The 16,398-nt window shown below is 42.5% G+C and overlaps 1 protein-coding gene across 7 annotated transcripts in view; it reads left to right on the forward strand.

The window, feature by feature from the left end:
• The first annotated feature begins 3,280 nt into the window (after positions 1 to 3,280).
• LPGAT1 (lysophosphatidylglycerol acyltransferase 1) overlaps positions 3,281 to 16,398 on the forward strand; it is a 234,646-nt gene continuing 221,528 nt past the window's right edge. For 6 of the 7 annotated variants that reach the window (XR_012655619.1, XM_075064343.1, XM_075064345.1 and 3 more), the window contains exons 1-3: positions 3,281 to 3,508; positions 4,276 to 4,455; positions 5,771 to 6,038. Coding sequence is in view for 6 of the 7 variants with exons in the window: in XM_075064343.1 (XP_074920444.1) it covers positions 4,357 to 4,455; positions 5,771 to 6,038 (367 nt within the window). In the remaining variant the exon portion in view is untranslated. The remainder of the gene's footprint in view (positions 3,509 to 4,275; positions 4,456 to 5,770; positions 6,039 to 16,398) is intronic. The other variant, XM_075064344.1, reaches the window with a different exon arrangement.

Raw genomic sequence — 16,398 nt, forward strand, 5'->3', positions numbered from 1 at the left:
TTGTTTATTGCTTAACTCTACAATAGATTTGTAGATTGAATAATAGCCAAGAGTAACCACATAGGTCCAGGATGTGTCTCCCACTGAAGTCTTTCCCTTTTCTTTCAGTGGGTGAGGGAATGGGCTCATTTGGTTTATTTCTTAGTGTTAATTATTTTAAATAGCCAAGGTCTGTTGTACTCTGCAGCAAGACAGACATAAATTCTATAGGCTCTTCTACACTTTTGGACAGCAGCTTCAAGTAAATTCAAACATGTAAGTTTTTAATGAATTAAATATGAACACTATAATCCTTGTATTCCCTATTTTTAATATTAAATTTATACTTCCTTTATATTTTATACATGCTATATTTTTGTTGTGAGAATATAATACTTTTATGTAGAAGATGTCACAGACGTTTTTGACATCTGATACCCCGAAAGCAGTTGGAGATTGGGAAGGAGATGTCTTTTCCTCTCTCTTTGTAGGCAGGAGTAGGGGTGACTTTATTTTTTTCTTTGGGGAGAAGGGTGGGAGAGCTATGAATTCCATCATATAATTCTCCACTGCAGCAATCTTTTACACCAAAAAAACTACCATAAAACTCCTTGTCCAATGGTTTCTGCATCTAACAGTGGGTAAGGACAGTAGCAGATGATTTTTGGTAAAATAGTCAGTAGTGACAGTCTCCTCTTCAGTATGGCCAGCCCCAAGCATTAACAAATCATAAGATTTAAAAAAAATGTGGAAGTTCTTTTTTGCCATCTAGTTTCTGAGCCTTCAGGGAGTGCTCCACTCATGTTCTCAGGCTTTTCACCTTAACCATGAGGGTTAGAAACTTTTTTAGAAAAGAAAGCAGAGATTATTTTGTGATCACTCACCTCCAGGAGTTGGAGTTTAGGAAAACCATCTCAATACAATCATGAGGGTTGCCAACATGCTCCATGAATATTTATTGATATGACTGGGAGAGGTTTAACGTTGTTTTATTTTAGGCTCTTTGTTTATTGTCACAGAAAGGCAACTGTGTATGAGTTTACATTTGGAACATTTCCTTTACAATTTTAAGGGCTCTGTCTAGGCACACTATTTAAATAAAAGTTTCAGGCCAAATTTTACCCTCAGGTCCATATAGTTAACTCTGAAGTATACAAAAGTTACAGGCACATTTCATCTATGTGCCAGATTTAACCCTTTTGTTCTGGAGTGGAATTATGTGGGTATGGGTGGATTCTGGAGGTACTGATTGGTCTCAGGGCTACAGGAAGTTTAGGAAATGAGCAGTAAGAGTGGGTCCTTGAGATTAGCTCATTCAGCAAAATGCTCAACCACATAACTTCCTGAAGTGTAGGACAGTCGGTCTGATACAGAACCCAAAAACTTTTCTAGCAAAACATCTCAACCGTTCTTCAGGACAGTCCTGGCAGGTGCCCCATCTGTACAAATACTGTCTAATTTGGACCATTCAAGCTTAACATTTTCACTGTCAGTATGAAGAAGAGCCCTGTGTAAGATCAAAAGCTTGTCTCCCTGTCCAACAGAAATTGTAGATTACTTCACTCACCTTGTCTCTCTAATATACTGGGACCAGCACTGCTATAACACTCTTGCAATACATGTTCTCGGTTCTTCAAACAAGTTTGAGACACTGGCTGTAGAACAAAGTGGGCAGAGACCAACAGTTCTTCAATTATATCAAAATTTTCATTCATACACTTGACAAAAACACTCAACTATGCAGTATTAGTAGCATCATCACTGTCATAAACTGCAAGTGAAAAATATTTACATGCAGCTGTTGAAAAGTTTAATCTGTGCTAACTCATCATGGGACATTTTATCATCACTGTGTTATGTGAAAGTGCAATCCGATCAATTTACTTTCTGGGTTTTTGGGTCACCACTATGTGCAGCAGAAATTTAGACTCTCCTTCATTAATTTCTTGCCTTCTGAAAAAATGCTTTTTCTGATGAACTAGAAGTACTTCTTATAACACCATCATCACTGATTTCAATTCCTGTTTATTTTTACTAAAAAAAGACTGCTGCGTCGAGGACATTCTTTCTTTTTTATATAAAGCAGATCGCAAAGCCAATCGGTTGGGATATAGTGTTTTAATTTTGGTATTGGTTTGTGTAAAATGCTGCTCTACATTGAAGCTTTTCCATACAATAGAGATTTTTACTTTAGAAAGCACATGAATAAAAGGGGACATGATAAAAGTACATAAAATTATGAATGATGTAGATTAGGAATTACTATTCTCCCTGTGTCAGTTGAACAAAGAGCTATTCAATTAAAAGGTAGGAAATTAAAAGCTGATAAAAAGAAATACTTGTTCACACAACATGAAATTTGAACTGTGAAATTCATGATGCCTAAAAGTCGCTAAAAGCCAAGAATTTAGCGTGATTAAAAAAAAAATCAGACATTTACATGGATATTAAGATTATCCAGAATTATTATTATTGATAACTCGTGTAAGGGATAGTAAACCTAATGCCTCTGATTTTAAGCCAATCTCTTAACTATTAAAGTTCAGGATGAAGCCTATTATGAGTGGTAGATTATCCCAAATCTGCCTATGACAAGCTTCTTACACCTTCTGCTGAAGCATCTAGTATGGGCCACTCTGAGACAAGATACTGGATTAGATTAGATGGACTTCCTTCTGACCCAAATGGCAGTTCCTGTGTTTGCAAAGCAGAGGCCTGAGACGGTGGAACATCTACTTGAATACGTATTTGTAAAATAAGTATTTTTTAATTAAAATACTCCTAGCACTGCACCATATAAATGGTCATGATTTATTAATAAAACCTAACCCTAACATTTAAAGGACTGTTCATCTTAGATTTTGTTAAATTCTAGAAGTAAAACAACATTCATTTCTCAAGGTTGCCATTTCTTTGGTACTGGGATCTGGGTCAAAAAAGAGTATGCTCCAAACCTAACACAAAAGGGGGCCATTTAAAAATGTTTATAATGCGAACTATTTAAAGATTTGTAGTTTTTCGGATCATTCCTCTGTTCTCAGAGCAAGTGCTGGGTGGGAGTGGGGACACATTTCTTACGTAAATAGAGTGTAATTCCATTGTTATATGCAAATCTCCACTCGACTTGAACTGGCGCTCGTCCTACCGCGCTCTGCGCTGGAGCTGCTCTTGCCCTAGCAATGGGCACGTGAGCGCCAGTGGCAACGGGGAAAAGGCTGCTGAAGGGCTGGGCGTGGGGCCCAGCGGCGGGGAAGGGGAGGGGTCGGCTGGGGCCTGCCTGCCCGCCGGGGGCGCAGCCAGTTTGCGCTCATTAGAGGGAGCTGTCGGCCGGAGGGAGCCGCGCTTGCTGCAGTGTGAGATCCGCTTCTGCCTCTTGCAGCCGCTGCTTCCTCAGGAGCGAGCGAGAGGCGAGAAGTCACGGCGGAGACTCGGCCCGGCTGCGGGGGTGGTAGGCAGCGCGAGCCGCCGGCGGCATGAATCCCTCGGGCCCCCGCGCGCCTACCCCGGGGACAGAGCCAGCCAGGCGGAGGTATGGAGCCCCGGCGCGGCCTCTGTCCGGGAAGGAGACCTAGCCAGACGGGTGTGCGGGAAGGGGCCAGGACCCCTGCTGCTCCCCGAGAAAAGCACCTAGAGCCGGGGGCCGCGGTCCCCCCCTCGCTTGCCGGAGATCCCCTTCTTGGGGGATGGGGGGTACGGTCGCCCCATTGCTCCTCCAGATCCCCTTCCCGGGGCACGGTCGCCCCATTGCTTCCCCGGGATCCCCTTTTCGGGGGATGGGGGGTACGGTCGCCCCATTACTCCCCCGGGATCCCCTTCCCGGGGCACGGTCCCCCCATTGCTCCCCCGGGATCCCCTTCTCGGGGGATGGGGTAGGGGGGCACGGTCGCCCCATTGCTCCCCCAGATCCTCTTCCCGGGGCACGGTCGCCCCATTGTTCCCCCGGGATCCCCTTTTCGGGGCACGGTCCCCCCATTGCTCCCCCGGGATCCCCTTCTCCGGGGATGGGGTGGCGGGCCGAGCAGGGACACTCGATTGCTGCCCTTAGGCGAGCCCCCTGCATGGGGTGGGGGGGAGGTGTCCGGCTGACCCTGGGGCCGGTGCGGGATGCCGCCCGCGGCTGTCATGCCGGCTCTCCTGGGCACGGAGGCTGCTGTGGGAAGCGGGATGGTGGGGGCGGTGCCGGGAGGGCGCGATAGGCCCGAGACCCGCGGCAGCTCCGGCCGGAAAGCGGGACCGGGCCTGGCCACCCCCTGCTCCCTGCCGGCGCGGACCCTGACCCCGCCCCTCTCTCCGCAGGCCGCTGCAAGGGGAGTAGAGCGGCCGGCGCGGGGCGCTCCTGGCCCGTTACCCAGGGCCCGGCCAGTCACCTCCGGGTCCATGAGACCGCCGAGCCGCCTCTGCCTCCCGCCGCCGTCAACCGCGACACGCGCCGCAGCCTCCCGCCGCGGCCTCCTCTGTGCCCCTGCGCCGCAGGAGGTGAGTCCCGCTGACCCGGGTCAGTCACGGGGCGAATGGCCCCTGCCACCGCTCCCCCCCCCGGCTGCCCTGGTGCCCGCCCGTGCCCGGCTTTCCCTCGGCGGGTCTAGCGCTGCTGCAGGAGCTCGCCCCGCTCGTCCTCAGCCAGGCTGCGCTGCGTGAAGGGTGAGGGAGACCTTGCCCAGGAGGTGTTGGCTGTTGCCTTTGGAGAGACAGAGGAGCGTGTGTCATTATTTCCCCTTCCCTTCGCCCTGGGAAAACCCGGTTGCAAACATTCGGCTTTTTCCCCCTTGCCGAGCTGGAGGAGGAACATTTCTGAGTGTTCCTGCTGCCTCTTCTGGTGTGAGCCGGGGCAAGTCATTGAGCTGGAAAGGGAAAGGAAAGGGACCACCACTCCTCCCTCCCCAGTTCGGTTACCTGGTTCTCAGTGATCACTTGCTGCCCGCCCCAGGGAATGTGTTCTCCTCCCTTTCCTTCTCCAGAGTATGTTTATGTAATTTATATGACCGCTTGCTGAATATACAGTTTGATATATAGGCTTGGCAGAATTATTATTTTTATTTTTTATATTTTTGTCAGATAACTTTTGTTTTTAAACATCTTTTCTATTTTTTATCCATTAAAGTTTTTATAGGTGTGGGAAATTTAGGGTAACTACAAGGTCACACAGTAATTATTTACTGACAATAGATGCTGAGATTCAGAAAATTAAAGCTTTATAACCATTAAAACACAAATTGCTAACATCACATATTAAAGCAAAGAGAAAATATGCTTAAATCAAACTCTAATAATAAAGTTCTCGCAGCATTTTTCTTACTTTGCCTATCTGAAAATTTCAGTTATCAATGGAAATATTTGTTCTTTGGTTCGTGTGTGTACAGGGAAACCAATATCTACTGATAAAACCTAATCCTTCCAAGTCTATTGATATGCCACTTAGCCCTAGTTCATAGCTGTATGTTTTTTTGTGTGACTCCCAGAAATTTCTCAATGTACAGCTTTTTAATTCAGGCGGGTATCACGTTGATGGTGTGTGATGTTCTTAACTTTTTTTTTTTTCTTTCTTTCTCTGGGGCATGGAAATGTTCAATGTACTTTATTTTCATCCTCCACTCTCACTAATTTTGAGGTATGGTAGAGGTAATTAAGGGCTGCAGATGCTCGTGAAAATGGATTGGGGCTGAATTAGACAGCTTTTTTAAGCAGAAGCTGTATCTAGCTCATTAGCATGTTGACTCTGTAGAGGTTTTTTTTTATTATTATTATTTTATTCTGTAAGTAATGGCTGTATCTTGTTCTTCTTTTACTGTAGGAAGAGCCCACATACTCTGGTGTGAAGAGAATGGCTGTGACTTTAGAACAGGCCCAGAGGGTGGGCTATACATTTCTGAAAGGACTCCTGAGGTTCGGCTTCATGGTTGCCAATAACCTGGTTGCTATTCCATCCTACATCTTGTATTTAATTATACTGCAGCCTCTTCGACTGTCGGATAATAAGCGGTTCTGGTATATCGAAGGAGTATTATTTAAATGGCTTTTAGCTATGGTGGCTTCCTGGGGCTGGTGGGCAGGATATACAGGTAAGAGTGTTTTAATACTTTAACAAAAAAAAAGTGCAAGTATAATTAAAATAAACTTTGAAACACAGGCATTAATAGTGATGTGTATAAATACAGTGGGATGATTTTTCCAGGATTCTTACACAGTCATGCACTATATTTCTGGATGGCAACATAATTGAATCTAATATTTATCATATGAAAACTGATCTTTCAAAAATATTTTAACATAATGCATAACATGTTTCGATTCAAAAGAACATATTAAGCAATAGAGGTTCTTAGCTCTCAATCAGTATTCTACTTTGTTAGTAAGATCCGTGGCTTTAGGAGTGCTATTTTTCCAAGGCCCTAGGTCATCTTGTTTTGATGTTCTGTGGAGTAGTAGCACCTCTGAAAAAAGTTTCTTTCTGTTGTGTATGAGAGTGAAATACTCACACTTTGAACAAACCGTCTTTAAGTATGCATGCAGTACATATTTCCAGATCACTTCCACTTACAGTGATCAACACACAAGAGTAAAAGGTGTACAATGAAGTTCATCTCTGAAGAGTAGCTCTTATAATCCATGTGATTTGCAACTGGAATTTTCTTTTTTGCTGCTTCTGTGATAGATATAGGTGAAAAATAGGGACACCTCTCTTGAGTGCATAGGTCTTCATTTACTATTAATAGAGCTGAGGTTTTGACTATATGGTTTTATATCTTGCATGCATTACTTTGTAATTATTATTGAACTTTTTTGCCTGTTAGATTTTGTAGGATAATTGACTAAGCTGAAATATTAAGGAAGGTTCTAGACTTGTCCTTGGAGACATTGACTTTCATCTTGGCTGCAGCACACTATGGAAGGAAACAACCATTAACACTTCGGAAACGGGGGGAGGTGGGTAGAGTAAATGTATCTAGAGAGAGCGGTATGTGAACACCCCTCCTAAAATTGTCTATCTCCCTCTTTCCTGCCCAGGATGCATCTACAGGTCTTTTCCATGCATAAAAGGAATGACAGCCTACAGCTCTGATGGAGTCTGGTCGGACTCCTAATTAGTCAGGATTTCTAAATGTTGACCCAGATGGATCTTTCTTACTTCCCAGAAAACGCACTGATTCGGCTACAAGAGCTGAAGTCCCTGTGATAATGGGCCTTTGGTACCTTGTCATGCGTCTTTTCAAGATGCACATGTTCTGTGGACATTCTAGGTGAGCTTCTGGTTCTTCTTGAGGAGGTGGTGGCGGCAGCAAAATTACTTTCCAGTTTGTGGTGCTAGAACTGTCACAAACATTGCACTGCTTCAGAACTGTCTTGCCTGGTACAGCGTGAGCTTTTCCAGATGTGCTAGTCTTTTAATCTCTTATGTTTACATTTGCTCATTAAAAGAAGTCTGCATGGTATTTGCAGTGGCAGGTGCTTTTTAGATGTCCACTTCAGTCTCTCAACACAATAAAGGAAAGCTCTTCCAACAGGAAAAGAGGGACCTTTATACTGTTGAATGTATGTGATAATTGGATATGTGAAAGTTATCAGCATAATGGTAAGGTAAAATTCATTCAGCATATGACCCTGGGGATGGTATGTGCAGATTGAAAACGCTAGTTAAAATTCAAGCTATCGTCCCATGACTCTATGACTGTCAGTGAATTTTGAAGGCAGTTTCTTTGGGATCTATTCCCTGCTGACTGCAGAACTGTGTGATTTCTTTTGCCTCTTGCATGGAAAGCGGTTTCGACATGATCTGCGTACATCTGCTAATTGTCGTGCTACTGCATTTTGACAATTTGAACAGCTTTGTTTTATTATTGAAGAACTCCTTTATTTATTTATTTATTTATTTATTTATTTTTATTTAAAGTTAATTTGAACAGGAGAATTAACACCACCGTGGAAACGTTCTCTTGGATGATTTTAGGGCCAGAGGACCTTGTTCCTCGCTTTCTACTATGAATTAAGACATTTGTCACTTGTGGAAGAAAGTCTTAAATCAGATACTGAGCCTTCCCTATCAAATAAGAGAATACACTTAAGCAGGTGCTGATGGAACAATGATATTCTGTAGGTTCACCTACAAAAGAGGTAAAGGGTGCATTTCCTCTCTCTTTTCTTAGCTCTTCTTTCCTTCTCTCTGGTGAGGGTGCAGCATATTGTATATTTTACACCGACAGACCCCGGCCATCGGCGGGCAGGATCAAACCTGGGACCTCTGGAGCTTAGCGAATGAGCCTCTGCAAACTAACTGGCTTTTGGCTAAGGCTGTAGAGCAGACTCGTTAATCTCTCTCTCTGCCGCTAGATGGGACAGAACACGCCCAGGAGGTGTGTGGGTTACGTATAGTTTTGGGAAGTGTGTATAAAATTATTTGATTGTATGTATAAAATTGCCTCATCTGGACTACATACATGTAATGTAGTCATGGAGTTCTTCTCTTTTTTTAAGATATAGGTGTATATACCACTTTCATTCAGAATTCAAGTGCTACTCTTCCAATTGCACATGTGAAGAGATTGGCATTAGGTATTAGCTGATCGTGTGGAAGGACAGAATGTGGTATAGAATACATCTGTTTTTTTTTTTTTTTTTTTTACAGTGTCCAAAACTAGGATTAAGGTTAGTTACTTAGTGCATACCAGTTCCAATATATCTCTAATTTTAATGCATGCAAACAAAATATAAGTGGTGATGATAGCTGAATGTACAGCTGCAAATTACACTGCATGTATTGGCTATATAAAGGATTTTTCACTTTTATGACCAGAAGAGAAGCTAGCTATTGGATATCTTTCTGAGAAATACCCTTCATTCAGAAGAAAAGTATTTAAGATGCCACCTATATTTGATGTGGAGGATAAAGAACACTAATATGCCCTCTTTGGGCTAATTTTACGTGAACTAGATTAATTAAGAATGATGGCAGTGGGGTAGAATGAAATAAGGTGGGCGTGTTTTGAGCTGAGAATGTTCTGTTTCAGGTGAAAGGTGATTTCCTTCTGCCCTCCATGGCAACCACAACTTGGAGAGTGGAGGAAACACTAATTGTTTCATGGTCATAAAGATAACTAAATTTGATTTTAAGAGCTAGGAGTTTGAAGATCAAAAAAATTATATATTTAAAATATACTAATATTTCTAGTAGTTAGTTCAAGGAGCTGAAAGTCAGGATTACTAGGTTCTGTTTTTCAGCTCTGCCACTTAATTGCTATGTAAAAGCATTTACCCTTTGTACATCAGTTAAACCTATCTGTAACATGAGTAGTACTCTACTTCAGTAGTGTTTGAAGCTTTGCTAATGTTTGTAAAGTCAGAAAGGCTATCAGATAGCAGGTGATGCACATGCAAATAAGTATATTTATAATTAATGGCCTAGAGTCTGGCTGCTTTTTAATTTTTTTTTTCCCTTCGTTTTAAGGAAATGTGTATAATAGGCTCCAGGAACAAATGAGGGAAAGACCTCAAGTGTCTCTCTTTGTCTGCCTCTTCTTTTGGCTTCTGTATTTCCTAGTCTCCCATTTGCCCCATTCCTTATAGTGTTTGGATGTGCGTTATGTAAAGTGGAAGAGTATAACTGGGCAAGCTGAAAAGGAGTGGGAGGTTTAAAGAAGAATTTAAAAAAAAAAATCATAACCACTTGGTATTACAAAGGTTTCCTATGCTCTGCTTTTTAACATTATTCATAAAAACAGAAAATGGAATCATCCATTTTTCATGCAGTATATCCAGTGCTTTATTAAAGCAGTGCTGATCTAGTACTGTTGAAGGGGTTTTAATGTAGCCTTGTAGATCCCATTTTCATAAACTAGCTTTAAGCCATTTTATTGTTCTCAGTCTAGGCAGGCAGGTATCTTTCTCTAAAGATACTTTCAATTGGAGGGAGGGAGGGCTTTCAAAATTAACACTTCTAACCATTCTACTGAACTAGCTGTAAAATCACCAAGGGGGTAATATTGATATATATATTTTTTTTTCTACTCAAAAACCCCCCAAAATAAATCTGAGATTCTGAGTGAGCTAGCTAGCTATGTCCAGTGGCCAATGTTTCTTTACCTTACTATGCATGTGATGTTCTGAATCTGTTGTTTGCTTTGTATATTGGTCATTATAACATTCTGGAGTGCAGTGAGAGGTTGTCACTGCCTGCTCTGTATCCCTGAGTGCCTCAAAATGCTCTGCTGCTTACACCCAGTCTACACAGAGTTTCTTGTGTATTAAGCAACTGACTCAGCAACTCTGATTCCAGCAGCCTGCTTGTTATATCACTGCCACGCTCTGGCCTCCACCAGCCTTACTTACACCTGGCAAGATGACCCAAACACCCTCCAGTCCTGAATTTTCAACAAACCGTGTGCTCTGCAACATCCAACCTTCTTCTGGGACATTCAGAGAGAGATTAAGGTTTGTTTGTTCCTTTAAATACCCAGTAGCTTGCCCCATTAACTGGAGTTAACCTTCACTTTAAATCAAAGACAGCACTGGGTTGGTTTAGATCAGAAGTAAAACTGCACAGGGAGGAGTTTCTGAGCTCAGGGACTCCCCTGTCATATAATCCCTGACCACCAAGCCCATGGGAAGTGGGGACCCAGGACCTGGTGCGCTGGCTCTACAGGGATGAGTTCTGCTTCCTGTGCCTCCCCACCAGGCTGGTAGCTCAGAGCGGCATTGCCTGCCCCTGCCTGGCTGGCCAGGGGCTTCAGCTCTGGGCTTATCTTCACTATTTCTTTCTGGCAGCCCAGGCCTGGCCGCTTGCAGCGCTCATCCTGACTATGGCTCCCTGGCCATGATAGCAGCTCAGACTAGGAGCCGAAGGACATACCCAGGTGATTGGGTGAGCTTGTACTTGGGCAGCTAGCCTGATCTGCCACCATGACCACAGCTATTTTTAGTGTGATGGCTTGAGCAGAGCCAGCATGTATCTGTCTACCCCTGCTGGGAGGCACACTCCTAGCTACAGGTAGACATGTCTTGATGCAGGCTGGAACTGCATCTAGGACTTATTTCAGGCAATAGATAGGAAAATGCCTTTTGGATAGGTGAAAGTGAGTTTTTCCACTATAAGGACAAAAGTGGAAGAATCTTATTTAGGTTTTAAGCTCTTGGGGGCTGGGATTGTCTTGTTTGGACAGCACCTGGCACAATGGGACCTGGATTCTGATTTGGGGGCTCTTGGAACTACTATAATGTAAACAATAAGCTTAGCCAGTAAAAGTACTATGTTGTTTACCCTGGTAGAGAGGAGCTGGCTTCTGACAGCAGTGTCAGTTTGTGGCTGGCCAGCTGCATGGTCTCAGTGGCTACCCTTGTTCTCCAAATCACCCATGTAATCAGCCAGCAGACTTTCAGTTGCCTTTTCTCCACCAACACTAAAATCAGTTTTTGGAAGTTTCCTTTTAGATGCATAGGACTGGAGAAGCAGGTGGAATCTTTCTCTGATGGTGTTACATAAGTGTCTAATACAGTCACTGTCTTCTCTGCTCCTTATGTTGCTTTAGCTCCTATTTTCATCCAGGAAGTGGAACTGGGGTTGGAAAATAGCAGATAAGATCTAAAAGTAAATGTTTTGCTCACCAGTTTACAGGACCCTACCTCTTCCCTCCTTACCACCATTTCCTGCTCCCCTACCTGTCCCTGACAATTTATTTTTATTTTTAATTAGGAGTATTTCACTGTATCCTGAGCAACGATCACTGCCATAAACTAAAAAGAAGTTGTCAGACATCTGATTTTGCCACACAATATTTGTTTGATATTTTCTTTTAAAAAACAAATGTTTGAGGATTAGCGTTCACTTTTGTATTTAGTGTTCATAAATGTACAAACACTTTGTCAGTTTTCTAGTAAAAACGCTTAATATTTTTAAATAGCATGAAATACTGAATTTTGAAAAAGATTTCTTTATTTGGAAAGAGGAAGGCGTATGTGAGGGATGTGTTTGGTCTGTGGTCAGTTGCTTGGACATGTGGAAAGAGGTCTCATGTCACTTAGTAAGTTTGGGTGCCAGCTGCCCTTATGTATGTTATATCCACGTGTGGAGTTCCCAATAGTCCCTGATTCTGTACATGCAGCTATTTATGGTCTGTCTAATCTACAGATGGATTATATTGAGTCCAAAGATCTTAAACTGATTTAAATGACCATTTCTTTATGTAAACAATTATTTAAAACCTTTTATGAAGGAGGAAGTTTATACATGCTTTATGGGAAGTGTTGAGTTAAAATAAAGCTGATAAGAGAAGTTCAGAGTTGAGGATGACATGTCTCTGATTGATTCATTCCATTGTGCCTTGGGGCAAAGGCTCATCTTGCAAAAGTGATAAGGTTATAATGTAGAACTTATTGTAGATGAAACTGGACTTGCGTATGCAATCTCTATATCCATACCTCCCCCATTTAATTTTATGATCTCCAAAGTTACCCAAGTAACTCACTTTTTTTTTTAATTGTTAGTACAAAATGTGTGCACTTTACACGAGTTCTTTGACTTTGTTTTCAATCCAGTATCAGTAAGTGTCACTGGGACTAAATTTATCTTTCAGCTGTTTCTTGCAGTTTATCCTAAACTGTTACTCAAAAGAGCAACAAGATATTGAAACAGTGCTGGTGCTTTACCTGCACCTTTTTTTTTTTTATTGTTTTAAAGAAAGCTAGTGCCTTCCGGCATGGAAAGAACAAAAGTGGGAGGCAAACAATGCACTATTTTTTGTTAATGACAATTTAAGCATGTTCTGTTTTCTTTGTTACACTGCATGAGAAGAATGTGGGGTTTCTCCCCTCCCTCCAAGTCATTGCTTAGCATATTAACCAGTCCTTAAAAAATACTCCAGACTCACAAGCAAGAAAGTGAGGAAAATATAATCGTTTCTTTCTAATATTACTGTCTTTAAATAGCTTTGTCTCTACTGAGCATAGGGCAGAGATTTCAGACTTTCAGGATAATATATATATTTTGGGCCATATGATAGCTCTTGGATTCCATCTAAAAAAAAAATTGGAGAAAAAACCAGCCTACTGACCCACAATTGCATCTTTAATGTAAAGTCAAGCACTCAAAAGTTAGGAAGTGCCAGAATTGAAAGTTTTCATGCAACCTTAGTTTGGCCCCCTTGTGCATCTGCATTATGCTAGGACCTTTAATTATACGACCTTATACTATTTCCCACCCCCACACGAATCTCTGCCTCATTCAGTGCACAGAATAGAAGGTGCTCACTGAGTGAACAGTTATTCAATATTTTGTTTGATCACTATTCAGAGTATGGCCATCTGTCTTTATTACTACACACCATTTAAACTCTGCTCTGAATACAGAATTATTAGTGTACTTGTGCGCTTTCCAGGGCGGTCATCAGTATAGCATCTGAGTGCTTCACAAACATGAGTTTGTTGTCACCAGTGCTCCTCACAGGGGGATTGTGTTATCACCATTTTATAGATGAAGAACTGTGGCACAGACATTTTAAAGTCAAAAGTGAGCACCCAAAAATCCATGTAAAATTTGAGATACCTATGTCTTGATGTGCATAGCATTTTATAGCACTTCATATTTTCAAAGCAAAGCTCCCATTGACATCTGTTGCGGTTGAGTGCTCAGCACTTCTAGAAATCAGACCATTGGTGCCTCAAAATGAGCACCTAGCAAATGAGGAACAACTGTGTGAAAATTGTGATTTAGGTGACTTGACCAGGATCACGTATGAACTCTGGGGCAGAGGCAGGGCTAGAATCTGATTTTCCACGATGGTGTTCAACTTCTTTTAACTATGAGACTTTTCTTTCTTTCTTCTGCAGTCCCCTGCCTCGTTCACTACACACCTTCCAATGACTTGTCCGTGCCAGTAATCTCAAATAGTACACACATTCCAATAAACGAGGCAGTGGTTGTACCTTCCCCACCCAAAGAAGCCTTGTCTACTATGCAGTTCTGACTAATTCTCTGAGCATCATCCTTCCTGTGCTCTGAATGAGTCAGGTGTCCTGTGAGAAAAATAGTATGCAATCATGTAATTAGACTGTATCATTATGCATAAGCAGAATGGGCAACCTTAATTGTGTCATTTTCTAACTTTGGAGTACTTGATTTTGTAATCTTAATTTTTTTAATTGAGATTTTTGTCTGTAATTTCCTAGGTTTAGGGGGAAAAACACTTGGAAAGGGAGGGAATCCATCATGTGGAAGTACATTGACTCCTACGTGGTTCATCAGGAAGATTTTAATGTTTAGACCCACTGCACAGACCTGAGTCATTTGAGCTAACAGCAGCTGATAGCAGTAATAGGTTGTCATCCTCTGTGGACAAGTCACTAACTGGAGATGATACATTTTGCTAGTGGGTTTTGCTGGCTGCAGAGGAATATTGAGATTTGTGAGGTTCTAGGTTCTACTCCAGGTTCTGAGAGGAGTATGCTCAAGTGGTTACAGACCCTTGTTCCCCTGTCCCTTTCAGCCTGGGCCATTATCAGCCTTCTCTTCTCAGCCTTTACTACCACACCCAGGCCTGGTTCATCACCCCTATTCATTGTACTCAGGTTGTTTGTTTCTTTCTTGTTGCTTTGGTGCACGAGCAGCAGGAAGCATTGAGAGCAGAGGAGGGAAGTCTCTCTGCTTTCAGATAGAACCTTTGGAGAATTTAGTTGCCAAACTCTAGCACAACTCTACTCAGCATGTATGAAGGACGATTTTCAGAAACTTAACTTTGTCAAGACAAATTTAAGTCCCTGCTCCAAAGCATGGAGGAGGTAGGGGCTCTCAAGAAGACAATTATAAGAATTTTTAATGTGGCAAGAATCAGTGTTTCCCTTCTCTCATTTTGAGAAACATCTGAACAACTTTTGCTGAAATTTGCCAAAAAAGGTTAAACCTGAGGCAAAATACCAAGCATGCAAAAATTTGCGAAATGTTAGTGTGGCAGAATGATAAATAACTAGAAACAGAGTCTTATAATGGAAAGTGTTGAGCAGCCTTAACTAAACATGCTTCGCTAGCTGTGATACCTATAATATAAACCTTGTTGCATAACCTTCCAAATGTGAAATGAAGCATGGCTTTCGTAGACTAAAACAGCTCAAAGATGTGTGAATTACACTCAGTTGTGACAAATAGGAGCAAGTTCTGAGTCTAATGTGGACACTTCAAGTTTCAGATAACTTAGGTCTTGTCTCTGCTACAGAGCCTTACTTGGAATAGCTACGCTGGCAGAGTCCTGTAGGGTAGTGCAGCCTGCAGAAGGAGTTCCTCTGTCAGCTCTGCTCTCAAAACCCTGGTGTAGATGCAACTATGCCAACAGAAGAGTGCTTCTGTCAGGATAGCTAGTGCAGTTTAGGGAGGTGGTGTAGCTGTGCTATGTCAGCTAGGAGATGGCTTTTTTTTTTAATCTTCTTTTTACACTCCTACCTGACACAGCTATGCCTGCAGTCTTTGTACTCTAGACCAGGCCGTAGGCATGTAATTGTGTGTCTAACCTGTGACTGCAGTTACCATACTGTGATTGCAAATTGGGTAATTTGCCTGAACTTAAAGTGCTGATTAGTCTTCACTGGGACTGCTGCTAACATTTCAGGCCTCCAGTCCCTTTCCTAAAGCTCCCATGTTTCTCATTCCCGTATGTATGAGTCATGATTACAGGAGCAGCTGAGCCTCTTTCTGGTCTCTGTTAGGGTATGTCCATACACACAGAGCTGCAGCAGCGCAGCTGCACCGATACAGCTGTGCTGCTGCAGTGCATCTGGTGCAGATGCTCTTTATCGATGGGACAGAGCTCTCCCATTGGCATAAAACCAGTGAGAGAAGCTCTCCCACCAGCACAGTACAGTGCACACAACTGCTTATGTTGGTGTAACTTATGTCTCTCCGGGGTGGAATATTCACACCCCTGAGCAACGTAAGTTTTGCCGACATAGGTTGCAATGTAATGCACCCACCCCAAAAGCTTGGCCTCTTTCACTTATCTATCTTGGGTAGAATCTCATGATTCTTCCACTCTTAGAGCTTGTCTACAGAGGGACACTCAGGAAAGCTGAGGCAAATCAACCAAAGATGTGAAGTTAAAGTGCATTAAACTCTTGTGTGGACACTGTCTGTCTTTTAGGAGTTGTGGCTTATAGTTTGCTGTAACTTCGTCTTTTGGGGAGGAGGATTAAAGGTTCATAAAAACCTCCAATGAAGGAGATTCCACAACCTCTCTTGGAAGCCTATTACTCCCAAATTTAACTTTCTAACCATGAGGGATGTCTTTACTACTGTCTAACCTAAGGCTATGTCTACACTACCATTTTTGTCAATATAACATATGTCGCTCAGAGGTGTTAAAAAAACACTCCTCTGAGAGACATAAGTTACACCTACAGAAACGCTAATGTGGACAGTGCTATGTTGTTGACATAGCTACTGCCGCTCAT

This window comes from Chelonoidis abingdonii, chromosome 3 (assembly GCF_003597395.2).
Source record: "Chelonoidis abingdonii isolate Lonesome George chromosome 3, CheloAbing_2.0, whole genome shotgun sequence".
NCBI lineage: Eukaryota > Metazoa > Chordata > Testudines > Testudinidae > Chelonoidis > Chelonoidis abingdonii.